General features: G+C 41.2%; 1 protein-coding gene across 1 annotated transcript in view; it reads right to left on the bottom strand.

The window, feature by feature from the left end:
* Nucleotides 1-25,034, bottom strand: part of itpr2 (inositol 1,4,5-trisphosphate receptor, type 2) — a 61,397-nt gene that overhangs the window by 10,942 nt on the left and 25,421 nt on the right. The window contains exons 37-55 of the mRNA XM_005737618.1: nt 24,497-24,605; nt 13,668-13,788; nt 13,072-13,259; nt 12,807-12,987; nt 11,813-12,066; nt 11,522-11,722; nt 10,834-10,944; nt 10,420-10,515; nt 10,217-10,336; nt 7,979-8,113; nt 7,689-7,881; nt 7,347-7,472; nt 5,590-5,765; nt 5,336-5,500; nt 5,073-5,256; nt 3,273-3,359; nt 2,325-2,446; nt 2,045-2,210; nt 1,792-1,952 (exon numbers count right to left, since the gene is read on the bottom strand). Of these exons, the coding sequence (XP_005737675.1) occupies nt 1,792-1,952; nt 2,045-2,210; nt 2,325-2,446; nt 3,273-3,359; nt 5,073-5,256; nt 5,336-5,500; nt 5,590-5,765; nt 7,347-7,472; nt 7,689-7,881; nt 7,979-8,113; nt 10,217-10,336; nt 10,420-10,515; nt 10,834-10,944; nt 11,522-11,722; nt 11,813-12,066; nt 12,807-12,987; nt 13,072-13,259; nt 13,668-13,788; nt 24,497-24,605 (2,896 nt within the window). The remainder of the gene's footprint in view (nt 1-1,791; nt 1,953-2,044; nt 2,211-2,324; nt 2,447-3,272; nt 3,360-5,072; nt 5,257-5,335; nt 5,501-5,589; nt 5,766-7,346; nt 7,473-7,688; nt 7,882-7,978; nt 8,114-10,216; nt 10,337-10,419; nt 10,516-10,833; nt 10,945-11,521; nt 11,723-11,812; nt 12,067-12,806; nt 12,988-13,071; nt 13,260-13,667; nt 13,789-24,496; nt 24,606-25,034) is intronic.

Raw genomic sequence — 25,034 nt, 5'->3', positions numbered from 1 at the left:
TAATAGGCCTGGACTGGGTTTAATTACTATTTAACCACACTGTGTCCCTGCAGGTTAGGAGCTCAGTATGGTGAGGACTACCTGAGTATAGAACCCCATCTCTCTCCAGCAACGAGGGGAAAGAGAATAAATTGGGATGCCTGGCACAGTCCTAGAGGCTCAGTCTCATTTTTTGATCACTCGTCTGCTGTAGAGGATCACGCTTCTATAGCACACTGTGCAAGTCTGCTAACTAAAGAGGCTGTGCATCTTTAAGGCTCTAACACGAAGACATCTGTATGCTCATCTGCTTGGTGCAGCTTGCCAACAAAATATGAATTAGGGGGTGAAATGAATGTGTTTGTTTGTCCATATGTTCCTGGAATAATAAGGAGGCTTGGGTGTGTTTATGTACCACCTTAAAAATGTGCAGTCTCAAATTCCTAAATCTTTACACTGCTGTATGTCTCTTAAACGTGATCTGTATAAAGAGAGTTAAGCTATTTTGATCAGACAACAACTTGTGAGATGTACCTGTTAAAGTGGATCTATTACGCTTTGACTTATTGTGTGTGTGCGCGCTTATACACTAAGTGGCCACTTTGTTAGGTACATCCGAAAAATGGCTGATTAACAAGCAGCCAATCACATGGCAGCAATTCAGTACATTCAAGCATGTAGATGTGTTCAAGACAACACGTTCAAACTGAATATCAGAAAGAGGAAGAAAGCTGATATAAGTGACTGAGCATGGCATGGTTATTGGTGCCATACAGATTGGTCTGAGTATTTTAGAGAAATCTGCTCACACTCACACACAGAAAAAAAAACATGGCTCCATCCTGCCTTATATCATCCATTCAGGCTTCCGGTGGTGGTGTAATGGTGTGAGGATGTTTTCTTGGCACACTTTGAACCCTTTAGTACCAACTAAGAATGGTTTAAACACTAATGTAACCCTAAACACCAAAGCCTAACCGAGTACAGTTGTTAACCATGACCATCCCTTAATGAGCACAGTCTGCCCACCTTCTGACAGCCGCTTCCAGCAGGATAACTCGACATGTTAAAGCTTAAATCATCTCAAACTGGTTTCTTGCACATGACACTGTACTCAGACAGCCTCCACAGTCACCAGATTTCAAACCAATAGAGCACATCTGGGATGTGGTGTAACGGCAGATCCTCATCATGAATGTACGGCCAACAAATCCGCAGTAAATGTGCGGTGCTATCATGTCAATATGGACCAAAATCTCTAAGCAATGTCTCCAGCATCCTTTTGAATTTATGCAATAAGAATCAAGGCAGTTATGAAGGCAATAGAGGGTCCAACACAGTACTAGCAAAGTGTAATTAATTGTGCGTGTTCATATTAAAGCTGGCCAAAGTTTCAGATAAGGTTAGCATATGAGGACGAGTAGAAATGATCCCTCTGAGCGGCTCTGTTTTTTCTACTCGTCACTGTAAAAGATCAGAGTGTGTCCGCTTAGCATCGTCATCTCAGACACAGAGCGCCGGCTGTGAGCACGGCAGCCCCAACCGCTTGCTGCTCAAATCTTCTTTTTACGAGAAGCTTTCAGTCAAGCTTTTTAAGCCCACTTAAAAAGTTTGTTTTACAAAGTGGGTGAACTGACACACTGCACCAAAGCCCAGCATAATATAAATAAGAATAATAACTGTTTTAGTAGATTCTGAGAATAAAAATATGGATGCGTAAATGAGCATATTTAAAGAACATAAATCTGCATTACAAAGATACACTGTAACCATTTCCTGTGTGTATAGTGTGTATATATTTGGCCTACTTACTGCAATCATTTTGTTTACGTAGCTCTCAGGACCAGTGTACTCGGTTGGATCCTTCACTCTCACCAGAACCATGAAGTAAAGGTAGTGCCACATGTTGTGTTCAGAGTTGATATGCTCCTCAAAGGACACCGTTTTGTTATCAAATTTGTCTCTTTCCAACCCTGCAAGACATTAGCTCTGTTATGAATTCTACCTTAGACCATTTTGTCTATCATAGGCATGCTAGCTATACCACGAAGCTGTCTGTACACACCACAGATGAAACAACTGGTTTTGAGGATTTCTTCCTTCCCCTGTTTCTCACTCCTCAGGTCTGCAAAGGTGTCAATGATAACACCAAAGATGAGGTTGAGAACGATGATGATGACAATAAAGAAAAACAGAAGGTCGTAAACCACTCGAGCTGCAAATAGTGGCTCCTGGAAATATGGAAGAAACGCAGAATTTTATTTCAGGTTTTTCTTCAGACAGAACACACAATGAGAAAATGCCATTTTTCTGTATTCCCTGTATTCGTTTTCAGCTTGTCCTACCTCTTTGGAGGGTCTCCTGAGAATATCTCCCACACCACCTCCATTACGCAGGCCCTGGTTCAATACAGTGATTATACACATGAGCAGAGTGTCGCACACCCGCTCGGTCCCATCATCTTCACCTAACAAGACGAAAACACAGAGAAAAACATGTGATGGAAGAAATGGAGAGAGAGAGAGAGAGATAGAAAACCTATAAAAAGGGAGATTTTATCAAGAGGACCTTTGGTGTCTAATGGGATAAATGTGCACCTTTAAATTTGTGTTACATCTGGTATGAAATTACACAAGATTGGACTGACACGCAATACTGTTGTTCTTTAAAAGTTCTTCTTAAAAGGTGCTTCCCTTTTCCATCATTACATTCTGCTCATTTGATAGATTGTTTTTATTAATCTCACAGTGAGAATATTTATTTTTATATTAGTCCTAATTTTATTAAACTGAGCTAGAAGAGTTGAAGAATATTTTAGTTCATGAAATGAAAACAACATTCAAAAACAATTTGACCTAATTCAGATAAAAGTGTGACTCAGCTGACGCTGACAAGTGACTGATAATAAAACACCTCCAACTCCTACTGTAAACGAATAAAGCCACGCACAGCATGACTGCTGAGGAGAAAGAAGAGGTGAAGGATGTGGCTGAGATCACGTGTGTGCCCTTATGGCGCAGGTGATCCGTGGAGACGAAGGAGAACAAACAGGAGTAGGAGTCACCCGCCCTGCCTCATCAAGTTTCTTTGTGTGCACAAACTCAGTGTGTGTGCATGCGTACGTGCTTGTGTCTCAGTATGTGTGTTAGTAACCTTTCAGGAAGTGATTACTGCTGGAAAGGTCACATACACGCCCACCACCCCAGTCAAAACACAAAATCTTAAAACTTATCCACTCCGTGACTTCCACCATGGGTAGGACGTATTCAGTTTAATTTTACCCCAAAACCTACCAGGAACAGATGTGGGTGTAGAAGCAGGGCATCTCTCATTCAAACATGAGCCTGCAACCTCGCTGTTGCTCAATAAATCCCCTTTTCCTACAAGAACAACAAAAACATGGGAAGTTTGCGTCAGTGACAACAGCACTAAAAATTTCCATATGAAAGGTGACGATTAAATTATGCTCCCGCATTAAACCTTCTTCCCGCTAATTCTCATCAGCTCTGGTAGAAATCAGCAAGAAAGATATAGTCAGACATTATGTAAACTGAGGCAGCAGCTGCTGGGTGGGCGGTGAAGTGTTGCTGAAAAAACCTGAGCAAATCATTTGCACATCGGCAAAGCCCCGAGCAGCAGAGGAGCCGCACCGCCTGAGCGTGATCTGCTTGGGCAGACAGGCAGAAGAAAGAACTGTGCATCTGGACCAGAGTGTCACCAAAAGAGCTTTTTACAGTGATAGTCTGGAGAACTGAGGGCAGGTGACAGGAGGTTTAGGAAGGAGAAGAAGACGACAACTTGGCGGGACAGGGGAGCACGGGGGGGTGGGGGGGGGGGTGCAGGGGTCACAGCTCTAAGTTGGCAGAAGAGTGTAAAGGGTGCTCCCCAGTTCTGATGAAGCTCCCTCACGTCGTATCTCCACTCAGCCTTCAGCTAACATACAGAGAGGCGTGAGCCCAGCTGGTTACATAACCCACCACTGCTCGGCTGTGTCTGCTGTGCTCTATTCAGTAAAACACAGGATGGCGCGGCCACCAGGTTATGCAACAGGTGCACATGTGCTAGCAGGATGTCTTCCTGACCGTGGGTGCTGGAGCTCATTAACACTACCCACACTCTCCACAGTGTTTTCAAAACATGTGTCTGGGTATATAAATATATATATATATGGCTTACTCTAGATGGTCGACAATTTCTATAGGGAGATTATACACAAGAAAATGCTGATTTGATCATTGTAATTAAGAAATTATAGATCGGATCAAAAGTGAAGGGAAAAAATGAACTCGCTGGATCAACTAGCATCCAGCAACTCCAAACTGTGAACAACGTTGTACATTACGTTCTATGATTTACACAAATTCAGAAAACGAAAACACAGCTCACTAACAAATCACAGATGTTCATGGCTGGAAAAGATTAAAAAAAGAAGAGCAAACTTGTTTCAGTTCAACTAAGGATAACTTTCACGAAAGATAACAGAAAAATATACTGAGAGGAGCGCAAAGCACAACTACAATCCAGTCTGGAGAATGAATAAAACTTTCCTTTTCCTCCTTACACAGTATAGACTTGAAATGAAGTTAAGAGAGATAATACATATCACCAGATATGCAGTTACTGCACATACTACTAGAAGATTTAATCTTTTTTTACATTGTAGAAATGATTATTTATCTAATTGTTTAAACATTGCCAAACTGGAGCCATCAGTGCATTTTTAAAGGTTTTTAAGTATGACACATTCATTGGAAAGGTCAGGTATAAGTACTATGACTAAAATAGATGTGGCATTCTTGCAACTGATTTCTATTGCATCACATTTCTTGCAGTTACATCTGAAGATGTTGAACACCACCCATGTCTCACTCAGTGTTTTTTCTGCTTTCCTCATAAAAGTGGAAGTGAAACTGTCACTATTTGGTGTAGTTTGTTTTAAATATCACACTAGACTGGTGATAAACATAAGCAGCATTTTTGAAGCATTATTTTCAAATGGCAATATCAAAGGATAGCTTAAAGCCCAAGGGATTTACGACAGGGAGAAGACCACAGTAATGACTTAGTGTACTTTAAAAGTTAAAGTTTCTGACCTGGTGAAGGAAGGCGGTCCACCTCCATGCGGAAGTCGTCTTTGAGGAAGAGGAAGCCGATGATGGAGAAAAAGTAAACGAGAAAAACGGCCAGAACCGCTGTCAAAAAAATGGAGCGGCCATTTTTCGTCACACTCTTTATCACATTGAGCAGCGTCTCCTCTCGGATCACCAGGTCGAGAAGCTGCAAAAGGAGATCGTTATCTGTGAGCCATCAGCAAACATTCGGAGAACACGGTCACAAATCAAACGAGCTCTCTTACCATAAAGCTGTAGAAGAACTCATGAACAAAGAGGCCCAGGACGCAGATGATGGTATACAACAAATGGTAGATAAAGAGGATGTCCATCACGACTGCTTTGTAGCCTCGAGTGAACGTCCCCTGGTTCCCCACAAAACTTACAAGAAACACCAACTTGTTGAAAAGCTGAAAATGGAAGAAAAACAAAAAAAACTCGTACGTGTGAAGAGGCAAGAACAGACACATTCTTCAAAAACAAGCCTTTGTTCACTTACATTGACAGCACCGAGCAAAAGCAGCGCAGGGCCGAGGCCCATTGTGTAGATAGCACGCAGAATAAGGGAGACCAGGAAGAACCCGATGCCTATTGGTTTAGGTAAGACGGGAAGCAGTGCGGTGAAGACTCCCAATGCCACCCACAGTAAGATATTCCAGAATGGAGATAATGTGCCTGTGTGGAAGAATAAACAATCGAACAAGGCACAAAACATCAATGCTTTAAAGCACAACATCCCTCTAATGAATTATTTATCTGAGCTAAAAGCTTAACTTAGCAAACAGTCAAAGGAAACACTTTAAAATGTCAAACAACCATCCATGGGGACAGCATCAGTCAAAACAACCAACTCTTCTTCAGCTCACTGAGTAAATCAGCAGAGTGATGCTCATGGGTCTTTTGGAAACTGCAAAGTGCTGACAATTCATTGAGGAAGTATTTATCAGAAAGCCATCTTTAACACTTCTGTACGCCACAGGAACCACGTGTACAGTAGGTTTACATTTCAACTAATCACACCAAGGCAAACCAGCAAATACAGCAAGTTCTAGTAACATTTGGCAAAAACTAAAATCAGGTAATCTAACATTGCACGTAAAGAAATGAATTTTAAAGAGTAAAATAGGATGATTATTGGGTGATTTAACTTCATCTGATTAATTAGGTCTCAGGCTGACGCCAGGCTGAGGGCAATGACATGAAGTCGTATCAACATACCGATAAAAACGATTAAAGTCCAAGTTGTCCCACCTCAAAACGATATCATGATGACGTGTGAAGGATTTCCTTTAAGCACATTTTGTACACGCCTACTGCTTCTTATCCAATTAGATACTGTATGTTAGATAAATCACCAGCATTCATGAGACTGAGTGACCAAGGTGTTTAAATAAATGCAGCATCACGTGTCACAGAACACACATTTTCAGTCATAAAAAGAAAGCAATAATCATTAATAATTAACATTCCAAAAAAAGAGAATTGTTATAAACTTACTTTACTTGAAAATTAATACATTCAAAGTGTTCTTCCATAGGTTTTTAAAATTATTAAAACTGCTTGATAAAACAGCTGTAAATAGATAATTTTTTTTAAAAAGATCTGCCTGTTGCTCATTGCGTTGTAGCTGATGGTTGGTGGTTGACACTCCAGGCAGTGGTTGCACAGGTTTTCCTCATGTCACATGTCTCATGCTGTATTCACCTCATTTGCCCGTCTTAAAACTGAAATTAGTTTAAATAAATGGCCCCTTTGCCGACAGTTGCTTTAAAATTTACCACATTTCTTTCTTTCTTTTCATCACATAGCCACTAGTCTCTTTAACTCTCTGTGTGTACGCCTCTTTATTTTGCATGCTTGACTCCCTCATTATTTTAGTTGGATAATACTAATGAGTGTGTCTGCATTTGAATTAAAGAGATACGGCATAATTTAGCTGATATTAAGGACTTTTATTCTTCACATACATTTTCTCAAGTACATTTATGAGATGTTATTTCAGCACCAGGAGCTGTCCATACTATGCTCTATACAAATTTTACACACAATGCACACAATAATTCTGTCTGCCTCATATGGTCAGTTCATCTCTACTTTGATATTGGCAGATGTATTGCAGATTAAATAGTTAATCCATGTCCAGTAGGAGCCATTTGAAGACCACTGCCTTAAAACATTGGTTTGCTTAGCAAAAGGTTTAAAAAAAATGGCTTGAAATTACAAATTACAATTTGAGAAATATGCAGAAATTCTTACCCTCATCTTCATCGTCACCAAAAGGGTAGAATACAGCCACAGCAATGTTGAGCAGGAGGGCCAGGTAGAAGGAGATGCTCCCCCAAAGAGAGATGTGACGTGAGAACCAGAACAGAGCCTTATTTTCTGTGCAAACACAACAGGGAGCATAAGTACAGGCACACGAATTCAGCACACACCACATCACTGCAGGCCCTTCAGTTTACTGTGAAAATAACATAACCAGACTTGCTGGATGGGAATCGTGATTTGTCGTCCTGAAGCCTGCTCCTGCTGCCACCACCGCCACCACAATCATTATTATTTTCCAAGAACTGGATGCCGATTATAAGGAAGACTTACTGCGGATCTTCTTCTGCCACCTCATCTCATTGTAGAGGTTGTCAAACTGGTGGAAGAAGTCATTAACCTTGCTGCCTTGGTCATCTCTCTCAGTGGTGGTGAATACACGCATCTTTGACTCCTCAGTTAGGTACTCACAGATGTTAGGAACTGGAAACACTATCTGCTCCATGCTGCGGTCATTACGCACAATCTGATAACAAAGATTAAAGGTTTGGCTTACAGTTTTATAGTTTGACGAACAATTTAGGAAATTTTAGGATAAATGACAAATTGATGATGCGGGTTACCTCTATCTGAGCTGTGTGCTTCGCATAGTAACGGAGGGCATCATCCTTTTCCTTATCGTGGTCCATGCCTGACCCCAGACCTAACCCTGACCCAGGGGTGAGGCTCTGCTGCAAGATTTTGTTGTGCCTGGCCAACTAGGAATGAAGAAATATGATTAATATGAAGATATGATTTTGCTGCACTACACTGGATGATACTGTAACCAGTAATGAACCAAAACTAAACAAATATGGTTTACAAAATCTCCTCATGAGCGTTAATGTCATGGTCATTTTTATGGATTTTACAAGACATGACTGTGACTTTGGAAAACAAGAACTGGGTGCTGCTTTAACCTTGACTGAAATTTGAAATAGCCCATATGGACAAGAAATATTCCTTCTGGAGAAAAGTTTTATGGTCAGCGCAGACAAAGGTAGTGCCATGATGACAAGAGGTATGTTTCGTGGAGTAAAGGTGAGGCTTTCACACTAAGAACACTCAACTGCCAAGCATGGTGGTGGTAGCATTGTGCTCTGGGAAGTTTTGCTGTCAGTAGTACTGGTACACTGCACAAAGTGGATGGAATAATGAAGAAAGTTCTTTCACCTCACATTAAATTAACATCTAAATGGTTGAAAATTTGGCAAAATTGGGTTTTCCATCAGAGCAATGATCCCAAACGCACATCAAAACTGGTTTTGGGATGGATAGACCAGGCTAACATTAAGCTTCTGGAATGACCTTCCCAACTCCATGAACTCACCTCTATCGGAGGATTTTGGAGCAGGTCTAAAACCCAGGTGTGTGACAACCAATTTAAATAAATTCTGCCAAGAAGAGTGATCACTATCAAAAGGTGTGTGTGTGGTCGAGATGCAACTTATTAAGAGATGTTTAATACATATATTTGATCACTGTTTATATATTTTTGAAAGTCCAAAATAAATGCAATCTTGTGCACCCGATTCTTGTTTTCTAAAGCAATTAAAGATGTAAAGTATACAATCATTCCACCCTGGAAAAAGCCCTAAATTGTTGTGAAATTCATACCCATGATGAGCCCACAACATCTGTAAGTAATGTCTATATACCGTTCAAATTCAAGCTTTATGGCCTTGTTTTTTGTAATAGAGCTAAAGCTGCCATCTCCCATTAAAGGAATTGAATTATTTCACAGTTTTAAAGTGATCCAGATCCCAACCAGAAACCAGCAACAGTTTCTTTCTTTCCCCACACTCTGCAGAGGTAGTTTTTATGTATCCTTGCTGATAAAAAGACATTGAAAAGGACACCTGTGGCACAAGAATTAATAGATGAGTAAGAAACAGGTTCTGGCCTTTTTCCTTTCCTGTGTTGTTTACTTGTTTTGTGTACACTGAGGTCAACTAGAAATCTAGGTTCAGTCAACAAATTAGATTTCCTTATTTTTTTCTGCTTCTCTTTTTAGGTGAGGAAAATTTAACATGGTTTGTGGAGTTCTGAATACTTGCTGAGGTTTTTTTTTAAATTTATTATATTTTAAACATCTATTTTACTCCTTTAAAATAGGCAATTGTAGAGAAATTAAGAACCATTTAGTTTGTGCATTCTATCTATTGTTTATTTTATATTATCAATTTAATTTGTTTATTTAGACAATCAGAAAATATATTTCAAAGCTGATGCACACATTTGTGCATTCCTGTTTTAAGCTGAAAGGTTATTTTTTAAAAAGTCAAACATAAAAAAAAATAAAATGTAACAAAAAAAAAACATGCACACTTCCTTGTCATGATGAAACTCGTCTGCTCTGTAGACCAAAATATCCTGTCTGACACTTTGCTCTAAAGAGACAGAAGTGAAAACCCACAAGACTTGGCTTGCTCTCAACAACTTCCAAACAGCGTAGACAAAGACTGAGACACGTCAGATGGACACACACATTTAGAACAAAAATAAATTTCTCAGGGGTACAGTACTCCTTCCTCATTCCCTCGTTCCTGATCCCTGGACAAAGCAAACCATGTGTATTTAGTTGTGCAGCGACTACCTGCCTCAGTGAAAACGCCTAAAGCCTATCTGTCAGTAGAGCCAATGTCACAACACAAAAACTCATTTCAGAAAACTGTCAGAGCAGTTCATTCAGAGAAGCACTCCTCCATCACTTGGCACTCCTGCACTGCACTGGCCCAGTGGTCATTAGACTAAAGCATCCCTGCATTTCCTCTGTTTGTCTGACCACTTTAGACTAACTCAAGTTTAATCTTTTCTTTTACCTGGTGGGCCAGGATGTAAATGTTGTGTCCGACATCTTTAGGTTTGATCTCGTCTCCCATGCCGTCATTGTCATCTTCACTCTGCAAACCCTGTTTGTAGGCGTCCTTCATGACATCCACCTGAAGCAAAAGTGTTTTAGAGGTCACCGTTTTTGCACCACACATGTCAGGTGTAGTTTGTGTGCATGCATGACCACACTCACCAATTCAGTGGGTCTCATCTTGTAGAGAATCTTCTCTGCGTTCTCACTGTCATGGCAGCTCTCCATGATAGCTAGCAGGAGCTTGGAGGCATTGTTCTATGATACACGTTTCAAAATAATCAGCTTTTATATTTTGATCAGTTACACAAAGCTGAATAATTGAAAGGAAAAAAAAACCAACAATACTGGTCAGATGCAGTTTTTTCAGAGTGCTGTGATTCGACTAAAGGGTTGTACTACTAAAGACATCTGCAGTCAGACAGCCAGTAAACATGGGCTTTATTTGCCCCATTGCCTTTTTCATCATTGCACAATTGTTATCTATATTTAATTAATACTATGCAGCAATGCAAGTATATAATAGGGTAATGGAAATGTGTTGCCTCCCAGACCTCTCATACAACTACTGCTCACCTTGAGTTGCAGCACCAGGTCCAGGTGATCCTTACCCAGGGGGTTGATGGCGTTGACAATCAGTGCTATAATAATATCAATACCATTTGACTCATGTTTAGCTATACAGCTCTGGAAAAGAAAAAAAATGGACATGCTGTAGTCAGTGTTGGCTACATTACAAAAAGAAAATCATTAATATAATTCATCAGAAGAAAGTGTCTGTGCTTTACAGGTAAATCCAAATAAAAGATAGTTTAAGACGGCTTACTACACCACAGCTCATGATTAATACAGCGGTGTGATCACAAAGTGACCAGGTCCACTGTAGACAGACATTTATGCTCATATTCACACCAACAGTAGATTTAGAATCACCAGATTTCCTCCTCCTTCTAATTAGAAACCAACACAGACACAGGCGTAACATCCAAACTCCATACAGAAAGGCCCCAGCTGCTCAGCTGGTTCGAAACCAGAAATTTCCTGTTTCCTGTACTCTCAACTTGACTGGACTTGAACACACGAAATAAGAAAAGCTTTTCGCTACAGGTTTAACGATACTGTATGATGCTTCACATTTAGGAAAAGATGAACAATTTTTCAAATATATTCACAGTATTAGGCTCTATTAAATAAATATGTTGACAACTTGACTATCCAATAAATCGAGCATTTTCTCTCAACTAACCAGCCACCCTCCTCCTACCTGGTTTTCATGGCAGGGCCCCTGGCAATACTCTGTAATGGTTTCCAACGTTTGGAGAATCAGATCCACATTATACTCATTTATATAAAGTCCCAGCAGCCCTAGGCCTCCAGTGGTGCTCCCACAAATGCAGTCCAAGAACTGAAGAGTCTCACACACCAGATTGTAGTTAGTCTTGTTGTTCTGACTGCGCAGAAAGTTCTGGATTCAGAGCAGGAAAAAAAAAAAAGTCAATCAGCGGTCATTTTAATGACTGGACTTAGAAGGGCAAAGTTCACAGAGCATCAGTACCTGCAGCTTTGAATTGTGGTTCTCACAGAGCAGCTGTAGGTAACGCAGGATTGGTTTCATGATAGATACAGCCGGGCTCATCTGAGTGTCTTCCGATGCCTCCTCAGTACCGATTATCTCACTGTTTTGGCCGAGGCCTTCAAGGTCAGGGTCCAGCTCTTTTCTGAAGGCTGAGAAGGCCTTTGAGGTCACTGAGGAGGCTTCTTTTAGCTGCCCTCGCATGTCGTCCCTCATGTGAAGCCCAGAATCTTTCCCTACAAAGAAAGGATTTATTGAAAAAAAAAAAACACACACACACACACACAAACAGACACACAACACGATTCACTGTTTAACTGCAGGGCAGGAGCAAATTGCTTCCATTCATAAGTGCGGCAATTGTATTCAAGAGAAATTGATATGTGTGTATATATATATATTTATTTATTTATTTACAGACGTTCACTGACAAGCAGGCAACAATTTAGTGGGTTTCTGTAGCATAAAAACACCCAAACTTGATACAATGGCCTTTTGATAGGATTGCAATGTGGGCTGTCACATGCTTCAGACATGTGACTGCTTAAACTGGGAACAACAGTTTCAACAGAAGTCAGCAGAGCTACAAAAATCATTGTGGATTTATCCACTACAACTGTTTTAAACTAAACTAAACTTGTAGACCTCAAACACTGTAAAAGCATTACTTTTTTCCAGTCTGTGGCTTTTTAATTCGCTCTTTCTATGGAAATGCCTGGATGTGCTGAGGACGTGAGCCTCATGACTCAGTATTGCACTTTTAAATCCTCATCGCTAGGTACCTCTGACATTATAACAGAGGTGATTCACTTCTAATGAACTTTGCTTACTTACTTTCAGCCTCCCTTTGACATTTTGACACAGTGGTTAGCTGCATTTTGAGCTCACAAACGTTATCTGGACATTATGTGGTGTTTTTGCTCTAATAAGTCAATAATGTGAAAAAAATGAAAAATACACCATCACTGAACGGTACCTTTTTTAACCCTGATACTACTGACATCACTGTCATCGTCCCTTCTTTTGCAGGTGACTTCAAACATGTTGACTGACACGGTGGCTCGAATCTCCTGCTGGGCCAAACGCATGCGGTCGTAGAAAACCTTGAAGAACCTCTCGGACTTTTTCTGCTTGTTCAGTTGGCTGTAGAATGAGTTCTAGTTGGGAGCAAAAATGGCCATGAGTATACTTCTAAAACATGTGGAGGAGAAGTACAGGATTCGTGTATCTGTGAAGCCAACCTGTATCTGTGTGTTTCCACCCCTGAGAAGGGCAATGCCCAGCTCGATGCTCTCCTTAAACAGTCGATCATTCTTGGTGTTGACGATGAGTTCAATTACCATCTCTGTTGCCCCAACATTGTCCAAAAGACACTGAATATCCGAAACAGTGGTGGCTGGCTTGTCAGCGTCTACCATGGGAGAACCTCCTGCAATGATGTAGAAATTTAAATTCTAGCTTCTGCTTCTCATGCTCTTTCTGAGTTAGTCTCATGTATGTTGCCTGTGCTTTTTGTGCTGCGGCTCTCCCTGCCTCTGGCTTTCCATGCATGCACATACCATATATAAATAATTGTAGATAGAAATAATCTCTTTTTGAGAAATTGAACAGGAAAAACTTTACAAATGTTTGATTATTTGTTATGCTCATCTACTATATTCCACACCTGCCTGGACCAAATATTTGTGGGATGCATTATAAACCTCTTATGTCTGCCAACAATTGTCAAACAGCATACTGCCTAAGAAACAGAGCACTGTCATTTTAGTTCCTGTTGTTTCCTCGGCTGTGAGTAGTTATTGCAGCATCTACTCAGTTTATTTGGGGTTCTCGGTACCTCCAGGTGACTGCTTGACAAAGCCACCAGATGAGCTGTTTCCACTCCCGAGCTCTGACTTGGAGAGGAGCTTTTGATTTCCAAAGTAGCGTGTGAGGAGAATCTTTCTCAAGTCGTTTCCCTGTGGAGACAGAAATCATAATGTTAAATCCATTTAAAAGTCTGACTGAGTATGAGCTTTAAACTAGGAAATTCACACATATTTAATAGATTTTGATAAAGCTTTTTTTCCCCTTTACAGAAAGGGAAAGAGGAATAACTATAAAAATGATCAAAATGAAGGACAAATCTTAAGAAGGGAACATTTGTGGTAAGGTGCATTCATTGGCATGAAATCCATCCGATCATCTCTCAGAGGGCTGAGCAGATTTCATCTCATTTCACCTAATAGGAATCATCGCCATCATCCCATGACACATTTCTGCCTTGATGGAAGCAGTGGTTTGCAGTATGACAATGCTCTTATCAACAAAGAAATTGGAGCTTGAGAGAGCATGACGGTTATAATGTTGTCCAATATCTTGATCCTATCTGAGCATTTATGAGAGATTCCGAGATAGCAGCCAGGGTGTGTTTGGAGAAAAGCAACCATAAATGATGACAGATGTTACTTTTATTTTTAGTTAATATTAGTCGGCAATGAAAGTCTCCAAACAGTTAAATTTTTAAACTGACATGATGAACCGCTGATCTTACCCCAAACTATTTGGGATGAGGCTAGTTTTCCCTCTCTTATTGTGCAAAATAGGACCACACTGTGCTTCTTACACACACACACACACACACACAAACACACACACACACACACACACACACACACACACACACACACCGTGTGCACATAGGCATGCAAGTGAAAACAAGTGGAAAAAGGTTATACAGAATGTGGTCATTTGCGTGCAAGGATTACTGATGCATATGTATAAAGTAATGCATTGCACAACACCAGCTTGCCTCTAGCAGCTCATTTATTTAATAACTGCATTTATTTTCTTTCGAATAAACATCTCTCTGTGTCTGCGACATTTGACGCAGATGAGCAGAAATGAGATTAAAAGATTCACGGCGACAATCGCCCTTCAGTGGTTGTGTAATCAAAGTGTGTGATTGGCAGGTGGATGACTTGCATTGTACATTTCACCACCTATTTTTAAAGAACAACAGGGAGAGCGATGGATGGATGAAAAGAAGGAAATATAAAGGGAAGATAAAGTATGTATGAACACTACATGTGGTCAGCACCTGTTTCTATGGTAATCCAACAACGCATCAAGGCCTTGTTTCATGACACCTTACCACTGGTATTGATCAAAAGACTTCAAGAAGAGATGGGTAAGGGGTGGAGTTAAAATTAATGGGCTGTAAGCAGCCATGTATGGTTTCCATGGAAACGTGTTAGCAGGCTAGCAGAAAGGCAGGTGCCTGTCAAAATAACAACTGAATACACTTGATGTGTTACACTCTGCTTGTGCCATGTTAGACCTCCCTTTTGCCATCAGAACTCCTAATTTTTCATGCTATAGATTCAGCAGGGTGCTGGAAACATTGTCATCATGATGCAACTCTCCTGTTCCTCCTAGTCCCAAAGGTGCTCCATGTGATTGAGATCCGGTGACTTTGGAGACTATTTGTGTACAGTGAACTAATTGTCATGTTCAAGAAACCAGTCTGAGATGATCCGAGCTCTGTGGCATGCCACATTATTCTGCTGTGAGAAGCCATCCGAAGATTGGTGCACTGTGGTCATTAAGGGATAGACATGGCTAGAAATAGTACTCGGGTAGGCTGTGGTGTTAAACAAATTGTTCCTAGAGCCTAGAGTGTGCAAAGAAAATATCCTATACTACTAGACCACCACCACAAGCCTTAACTGCTGATACGAGGCAAGATGGACCCATGCTTTCATGTTTTTTATGCCAAGCATACAATGTTTAGCCAATCTTCTATCGTCAGATTTTAGTTAACCTGTGCAAATTGTAGCCTCAGTTTCCTGTTTTTAGCTGACAGGAGTAGCACCCAGTGTGGTCTTCTGTGGCTGTAGCCCAACTGCTTCGATGTGCTTGATGTGTTTTGCGTTGTGTATAGGTTGGTTGTAGGGACACAATTTTGGCTTCCCACATTTAAACACAGACAGTCTTGAAAATGTGTTATTTAAATCGAACGCAAAGCAAAAACAAATGAGGCACTCCCCCACCTGACTAAATCAGCGCTGAACCACATCCAATCACAACTGTTCACTGGATTACGAAGCCTGAAGCTTCCTGGACTAGTCTAGACCGATAACACAATGTAAAAAGACAGATATATTTAAAAAATCGAATGACTGACACAGTAGAAGGTGAAGAGCTTAGCAAAGCGGATTTAGGGTTAGTGACATTGACCAAGAAGAGATTATATACAAAGAGTGTTGTAGAGTTGTCTCTGTGCCACAAAGCAACACAACTAACATAACCAGCGGCCTGAAAACTTACCACCAAATAATTAGTATAATTAATGCATGAAGGACAAGAGAAGCAATGCAATGGTTGCTAACCTGAATTGCTCAACATCAACACAGACATTCATAAAAGTGAGGCTGTATGGCACACCACTTTGCTAACAAAGATGTACTGAAATCACTAACACAAAGCGTTCACTAAACATTTTTACTATTGAAAGCTTCAGGAATGCATTTGGGGGGTTTTTCAAGATGGAAAAACTTGCTAAATGTTGCAGGAGAAAAAGAGATAGATCTCACAACAGTAAATTACTATGCTACATCACTCATGCAGGTCCAACAAATTTAGTTTTCTTCCAAGCGATGCACCGAATTTATGCAAACGAGGATACATTTTCTTTTGATGCAAAGATTTGTAAATGAACAGGAATGTAGCGCAACTTGGATGCAAAAACAGTGTTATGTTTAAGTGAAAGAGAATTTTTTTTTTTGCTCTGTCAGTTTTTTGTCAGTTAATTTTGACAATAATCGCACAGCCCTACTTGATTGTAATGAATCAGTATTTGTTGCCTTCCTATCAACTTGAAGCAGTCTGACCATTCTCCTCTGAGCTCTGGCATCAGCAGAACAGTCTCTGTAATCGCTCTGGGTGGTTGTGCAGAAAAAGTCACCTATATCGCCATTTCTCTCCATTCTGATGCTCAGTTTATAATAATAATAATGATAATACATTTTATTTATAGACGCCTGTTGAGGACCCTCAAGGTCACCTTACATTAGTACAACAAAATAAAAACATAAGATAAAGTATGTAAGTATAAAAGCTAAGTAAGGTAAAAATAGACTAAGACGGAGTCATGGTGAAGAATATGCAATTCTGAATGGATGGGTTTTAAGACACAATTTAAAAGTAGAGAGAGAGTTTGTAGTCCAGAGATCCGGTGGAAGTGCAAAGACTTCCAAAGACTCAGAAGGAAAGTCAGAAGGACGTAAGATTTAACATTGGGCAGGTTGCCATCAGGTCGCTGCCACATGACTGGCTGATGAGATATTTGCATTACCAAGCATATTGTAAATCTTGTTTTATATTTGGTACTTTTAATTCTTTTTATGTAGCTTTTATGTTGAATCATCTTTGAAGCACTTTGAACTGCATCAACCTTCATGAAAGGTCCTATACAAAGAAGGATTGATTTATTCACTGACTGGCATTGTTGGTTAGACAAGTCACCTCACCTCACCTACAACCCTATAGACATTTAATGGAAATTTTTCCCATTCCATTTATCCTAATACTTGCATGAAAATAAATACATTTCCTTTATTATACATTTCAGAATTTTGCAGTTTGTGACTGACGCACCAGCAGTTCAGCAATTATCTGGTCTCTTTGTTCCTTTGCAAGTTTCCCTGCTGTGATTGTCACACCTCCTTTAAAGCTGACACATACAGCTAATTAGTATTCAGATGTATATGACTCATTTGTGTAGCTGCCATTGTAAGTTGTAAGTAGTTGCTTCTTATAAAATTGTGGGTGCATTTGGATGTGTCAAATGTAGTGTGGTTCATCCAAAATGAAACTGAATTATCAAGCAGAAATAATGGGATTTCTTTTTTTCTTTTAAAAAAAGCTCCAAACTGCAACCTTAAAAAAAGAAAAGGTCTAATTATACAATATCAAGGCATCAGGCAAACGAGGTACCTCTATGTCTCATCACAGAGGCTGGCCAGATACAGTTCAGCTAAGCATCCTCAAACTAAGTGTACCGAAGAGCAAAGATGTGGATGAGCACGTGTAGCTGATGCTCCCTGTGTCAGTAAACACTCTATCTCATCTGCAGTCAGCAGAGACACTTGTCTGCCTGCACTGTCTGGCTGAGATGTCTCACAGAAATACAGACACACACCCACATAGACACACACACGCACGTACACACACACGTGCACGCACACACTTCTTGAACTGAAGGTGAGGATCCATTGAGTCAGTGTCTCTCATTTCCACACACCACTACACAGACACAATCCCAGTGCATCTCCAACCTCAGCACTACACTCTATAAGGCAATGCATCCCACTGCATGCTCCCTTGCAAACTAAACATGTTTGACTTTCCCCTTTTCCCTCTTGCAGGGAGAAGTTGAAAGGTGGGGGTGGTGACAGGTTATTGGGGGGATTTTTTTGTCTCCCTTCTGGGTGATGCAGTGTGCTGGCACACACTGCAGCCAGCACACTGCTAGGTCTGCAGAGAGAAAGGAGAGGATAGAGGAAGCAGGATGGCAGTAGAGAAGAGTCAGCCCTGCCTGACTCATCTGCTTGTTGCTGCATTGACAAGAAAAACTCTAGTCAGGTGATGTAAGAGCCGAGAGAGGGGGGGGGGAAGAGAGAGAGAGAGCGAGAGAGAGAGCGAGAGAGAGAGAGAACTGACAAAAGTAAGAGGAGGGTGGCAGGAGGAGGAGGAGAGGAACAAACAAAACCTAGCAGTGAGCAGACAGTCGTGGTGTTTTAAAATGTGCACCGGCACGCCACACTGCGGCTCTGGTGTCCAAGCTGAGGATGAGCTGCCGATCCCCACCTCCAGCTTCACTCCCCCCCACCACCTCTCGCAGCTCTGCTGTCTACAGATTCCTGTAACTCCGGTGAGAAGCATGGATAAAAAGACACCGCCTGTTCTGTGCTTCTTTAGGTGGTCTGAAAACTCATGCAGGCATCAGAGGGCAGTAGCAGCTGTAAACCAGGACATACACTGCCTGGATGGAGAAGTTAGAGCTGCTGAGCTCTGATAAGGTCAACTGCAGCAGCGTGTCAGGCAGTGCAGGAGGACAATGTTCCCCAAACAAGGTTGAGATGAGAGGGGTGGAAGACTAACAGTCTTACTTTTTTCCTCCACAGAGGAATCCGAGTCGGTCTTTTATGAACAGAATGACTCAAGCACACAGTGGCATAGCACAGTTTCCCCACAGGCTGTGAGAGACCAACGACTTCACCATCGCAAAGCTTACGTTACTTCAGTCAATACACTGATCAGTACAGTGTCAAACTGAAAATCTACCTTCTGTTATACAAAAACTCAAAGGGAAATTCGATCTTATCATGTACAGTTTAAAAGCACGCGCTGCATGCAATCTAATAAAAATTTCTGTTGTCTCTAAGGCGAGCTTGGAGCTGAAGGAGAAATGAAAAGCTTAAAGTGGGAACCTGTCATAATAAAATCCATATCAATATGTTTTATAAAGTGTTTTCTCAAAGATATTTATTCTTCTTTAAAAAGAAAAGAAATTAAAATGTATTTCATTATTTCACATTTTTCTGCTATTCTACCACAAACACAACAGGAGCGCAGATGAAAAACAAAACACGAGGGAACATAGGCTGGTGTGCAACTGCCAGCCATAACTGAGACCACTGGGTTCATCATTCTTTGGTGAAATTGTGGCTGGATGAGCTCAGGATTACCTAAAACTCTTGCCATTAGTCAAGTCCATTAGGGTGAACCATGTCTGCATATTTGCATTTCATCCCAACTCTTTTACCTGCTGCTGAATATGACATGTTCAGAAGTAGCTGTGGAGCGCTGCGTGCAAGGCCAAGAGGTTACATATGGTATCTGGAATCCTGCAAGACACACGCGCATCAAGTGGTGCCATTTATGATTTCAAGCTGCAGTTCCACAGCACATGAAATGCTTTTACCCAACAAACAAGCACATCAGCAAAACAAATTAAGCCCACATGTGAGAGCAATTGGTGAGAACGATTCAGGGAAATACAAGCATAAACAAGTAAACAAGCATTCAGTAACAGGTCTGCTTTAGGGAAGGCCTGACTTTTAACCAGCGGGTTTACGGTGGAAGTGTTATGTGTTATTCACTAATATCATTATGTACTGATTGAGTTTATTAAGGAGACTATGATGCTGAAGATAAGCTGACTGGCAAACAAGGCTCATCTGTTTTGCCTGCCTCACTGGAACTCGGGCAATTTAGTCGACATAAAAAGGCAAGCATGGGGAAAACATAATAATTTTTGAGAGCTTATGTTTCAGCCATGTGGCTTCTGAAAAATTACATCAGCATAAAAATATGATTACATTTGGCAGAATCACTCATGGTTCTCAGAGAGCATGGGGCCATCTGATTTTTGTGATCCACGGACTTTGAGTCTATCAATTGCAGCGGATCAAACTTTTCCCTTATTCTAAGCTGCTGGTTACTGATGACACACCCTCGAGACGCTGACGTTCATTTTTGAGAGACAGAGTAAGGAATATTGGATTTTTTCCAATCAAATACGGTTCAGGTGCTCAGATCCTTCTAAGGATAAATGGTTAATAAAGCATTTTTTTGTCCACCCTGTAATAAAAGGCTTTAACAGAGGTGTGAGCACATGTGAGATACCATGACATAAGAAATGAATCAAAAACTGAAGCAGATACTGAACGCTAACTGAAACACACAGTGTTCTTCAACAGACTCTTGTTTGTCTTGAGTATTATATCATCACTGGATGGTTTGTGTCGTGTTGTCCACCAGCTATGAGCAATAAACGCAAACACAATTTCAAATTCATGTCATTCCGGCTCTTTTCTTGTCATGTGTGCCTCTCAGACTACAAGTGACCTAACAACACACTATGAACTTGTGAAACTCTGTTTACACTGAAAACCACTGAGATTCATAGAAACACTTAGATACCATACGTAGGTAACTCAAAACCTCAAAATTCCTGCATGCTAAAAATAAAGACAATCTCTTTTTAGAAAATCTCAAAGGTAAATAATCTCATTGCACACATAATATATTTGTTATTTTGCTCGTGTCAAGGTAAATCAGTGATTTTAAAGTAATTTTTCAGCCAGAACTAAACAAGAAAGGAGTCCGACAAATGAACGTGATGGTCTAGTTTCAAGCATCTTCAACTTGCAGATTTTATAAAGCTACACAGGGTTAAAAATAATTATCCACCCATGTTCAAGGTTTTATAAGAACAACTGGAGCAACTGAAATATTTTTGCTCAACCCACAGGAAGATTATTTCTAAGTTCAAATAAGTATAATTCAGTGTTTTAGATTCTAGAAGGATATCTTCTTGCAGTACAAGTGAAACTTTCTCTCTGTCTCTCTCTGCTCGGAATTAAAAGAGTTCAGCAGGCATCGTGCTCCAGTTCTGGAGGCATCTCTACATGGTGTACACAGACCTCCAGCGCCCAGTCACGGCCAGACTAGACAAAACAACGTGTCCTAATCCCTCATCGCCATGGAAACCAAAGCATAATGCTCCCCTAACAGACACCTGGCTGATGGATCGAGGGAAGCAAGGGCAAGAGGAACTGAGTAGAACCTCCTCAGCACAAGTTCACGCAGCAAAATAAACACTTTTTTTTGTATTAGATAAGTTAAACTTCACAAATCAAAACTATTTTGGTTAGACCTCTGCAATCTCCAACTTTCTGACTCAACTCAGCATGCTGTCTCAGCCAGAGTCCAGCCAAAGGTCAACCTTTACAATGTACGCATGAGCTCACGCAGCTCTCTGCCTGCCTGACCCTCTCCACCTAGAAAACCTAAAGGCATGGTCCATCATGATTCCCATCAGACAGACAAACAAGGAAAGGCCTGCAGTATGAGCTCACGCAGGGCAAGCCAGCATGACACTGCATGCCTGGGAGTGTGTGTGAGTCTGAGTCCTTGCATCTACGTGTGCGTTTGTGTGTGATGCGCTTAGCATCGAGAGGGTGGTAATCTGTAAATCTGCTTTGCCTTGGGCAGGTGGTGTGAAACTTGGCAAGCAAGACAGAATGAGAGACAGACAGACATCGTGTGAATGACAGATGAGTGTGATAGAGAGAGGAAAAAGAAACCACGTGAGAGTGGTTTAGATTATATAATTAGCTGGTTTTTTATTCCTATGTCACTTGTTTACATACTTATGCATACGTCTATATCAATTTAAAAAATATCTTAAATACAGGCTAGTAAAAGTTTAATCACAGGCTGCTAACATTTGTAACTGCAAGGATTTAAAAATATATCTTATTGCTAACAAATCCCTGAAACCAGCAACCAGCTGATCCTATTATGAAGTATTCTCTGTGTAGCCGAAGGCGTTTACATCCTTCTCTTTCAACAGCCTCCCATTGTTGGCGGAAAAAAAACTATTAAAAAACACATGAGCGTTTCCTTGCGTTGTAAATACTGGCTGGCATCAAATGTGTGCCATTAAAATCTACAGTGCTCAGCAGTTTTGGAGAATTGCTTCACTTCATTAAAGGAAAGAAAAGCGCAGATCATTAGGTTTTCTATTTATTTATTTGTTTATTTTTATAAGTAGTCCTGACTGATATCCACCTTAGAAAAGGAAAGAAAGCTAAATAAATCACTAAACTTTTTACCCCGAACAATACAACACAGACTTCCTGAGGGCAAGTGAGAGCACAAACATTTAAAGTGGCCTTTTACTGACAGCCAAAACAAGTGACATGCAGCAGCCAGAGCCAACACATCTCTGTGCAGTTACTGCAGATCTTGCCCTCTCTGATCAAGGCAAACACCTGAGCAGGGCCTGGGTGGGAGCAGGTGTGAGCGAGACAAAAAAAATAAAATTATAATACTCAGGCGGGCAGACAGACTGCCACAGACTAAGATAAAGCGTAGAGGGAGCAAAGGAGGAAGACAGAGGCAGCAAGCGGACAGGAGAGTGGGAGTAAGCAGGGAGGGAGGGAGAACGTGGTGGTACACGTGACGCTGGCTCAGCCACTGCAGGCTGTTACGTAAGCGCACCCCCTGCCCTGTCTCCTCATGGACTGAGCAGACTCTGCTTCTCTCCAATCCCTATCCCTGCAGCCGCTGCCCACTTTTTTTTCTCTTTCACTCACATGGCTCCTCACATGGCTGCTTCCCTCGCTCCCTCAATGACTCTCCCTCCATCTCTTTCACTCACTCTCCTCCACCCACTCATTGCACCCCAGGGGAGCCACCAACCTCTACTGCCTTTGCTGTCACTCTGTCTCTCTCCTTCTGTTTTTGTCTGTCTGCTTGCCTGCCTGCCTCCCTCTCTCTCTCTCTCTCATTATTTCCATCAATCGTTTTTCTCTCTCTCTCGTGCAGTAAGGCTGCAGCTCCACACTCAGGGCTACGCGGATATGACAAAGAGAGGCCGCAAATACATGCTCGAGCACACTCATGCACACCTACACAAACTGACATTTCACATATCGTTACCGCACTGTCTGGCTTCTCCAAGCCGCTTTTAAAAAAAGTGACTGTTTTTCCACTTTGAATTCCTCTTATCTTGCTCCACACAACTGTTGAATCATTTGCCTTTCAAATAAATAAAAAAAAGCGTTCCAAAAAAACAAAAAAAACAAAAAACACATAGCTTGGCTGACTGACACACAATACAAACACAAAAAGGAAAAGCAAAACTCTGACTCCTCAAGCAGCTGGAAGTCAAACAAGTTGCCGTGTACTATATTGAGCAACGTAGTCCTGACAGTATTAGTAATACCATTATACTGAAATAGAAGGTAAAAGAACATACATTTGTTCTGCTTTAATAAGCTGTGCCTTAAGTGGACTAATAATAATCACATGCATGCATGAAACATGCAAACGTGCTTTCCTACCACTTTTCTTTAAAACAAGACAAATGGAGCTGCAAACTGAGCAAAGCAGTGGACGATTAAAACAGGCCATGTCATGTTTTTGTGCGAACTGATAAAAGGTCTTTTACAGGAACGGCGCATCCTGTGTGAACTTCACACTGGCACCTTCTCTCGCCACACAGCTGGAGCAAGAAGTAATTACAGGCTTGATGTTTTTGTACTTTGGCCCTCACCTTCCACCCCTGTCAATGTGAACAAACATGCGCGCTCTCGCACACGTAGCCACCTCTTTGAGTCTCCTCTACACAAATTTGCGTGTCATCCTACCAACTCTAGTCATTCACTTCCCGGGCCTCTGGCTGAGAGGGAGGTGCAGCAGGACAGGGGCTCCTGTACCCCCAACTCGCTGCAGTATTGATTTGTTTGTTCAGTGCGTTCCCCCACCACCACCTCCTCCTCCTCCTTCCTTTACTTCCTCCTTCCTTTTCTCCCTCTCAGTGTGAGTGTGTCCTCAAGTGCCTCCCTGCCTTATGTAACACAGAAAGGCCCACAGCATACTGATGAAGGGGAGACTGGGCTCTGGGCTGACAGACCTGAGAGAAAACAAGCACTACGCTGCACTGCTATAGGAGCACAGCATTGCCAACACATGAAGTTGAGGATAAATCCAAAGCAAACTTTTGGATGTTCTCACTCACGTAATGTAATTTGTATGCAAAGGTGAATGTGACACCCTAAAACCAATCACTTGGTGAACTTGTTAAAGTCACCTAAAGTGTCATGTACTCACAGATTGCTCAAAGCTTTCCTTCTTTTCAAGCATCTCTCTGAGCGTCTTCAGGATCTTCAGACACAATTTATCCTCTTTGTCCATCAGCTTCTTGGTGTGTTTGATTAGTCTGGAAGAGCGATAAGAGTTGCTGCGTCATTTTGGTTTCTGGTTAATGCACTCGCTTGCTCACAAAACAAGGCCACGCTTTAATAGTGAGAGCACCCTCAGAGGTTTGATGATGTGTCTGAGTATTTTTTACAAAATGTATTTGTCAATTCATGCAGGCCACTGCCACAAATACTGACTTTTTTGCTACCATGCTCTCATTCGCTTCATTTAAAGCTGAATGTGGCTCTATGCAATGACGTTCATTTATCATTTAAAGTGTGTTTTGCAAGTTTATTCTTTTTTTACTTTTCCAGCGTCTACACAGCTGATGAAAAGGTGAAAAAACTGCAAATACAGTGGGGCAAAAAAGTATTTAGTCAGCCACCGATTGTGCAAGTTCCCCCACTTAAAATGATGACAGAGGTCAGTAATTTGCACCAGAGGTACA

The sequence above is a fragment of the Pundamilia nyererei genome, unplaced genomic scaffold (assembly GCF_000239375.1).
Source record: "Pundamilia nyererei isolate P.nyererei 1_Seehausen unplaced genomic scaffold, PunNye1.0 scaffold00078, whole genome shotgun sequence".
Taxonomy (NCBI): Eukaryota; Metazoa; Chordata; class Actinopteri; order Cichliformes; family Cichlidae; genus Pundamilia; species Pundamilia nyererei.
This window is presented reverse-complemented; position numbering and strand designations above follow the sequence as displayed.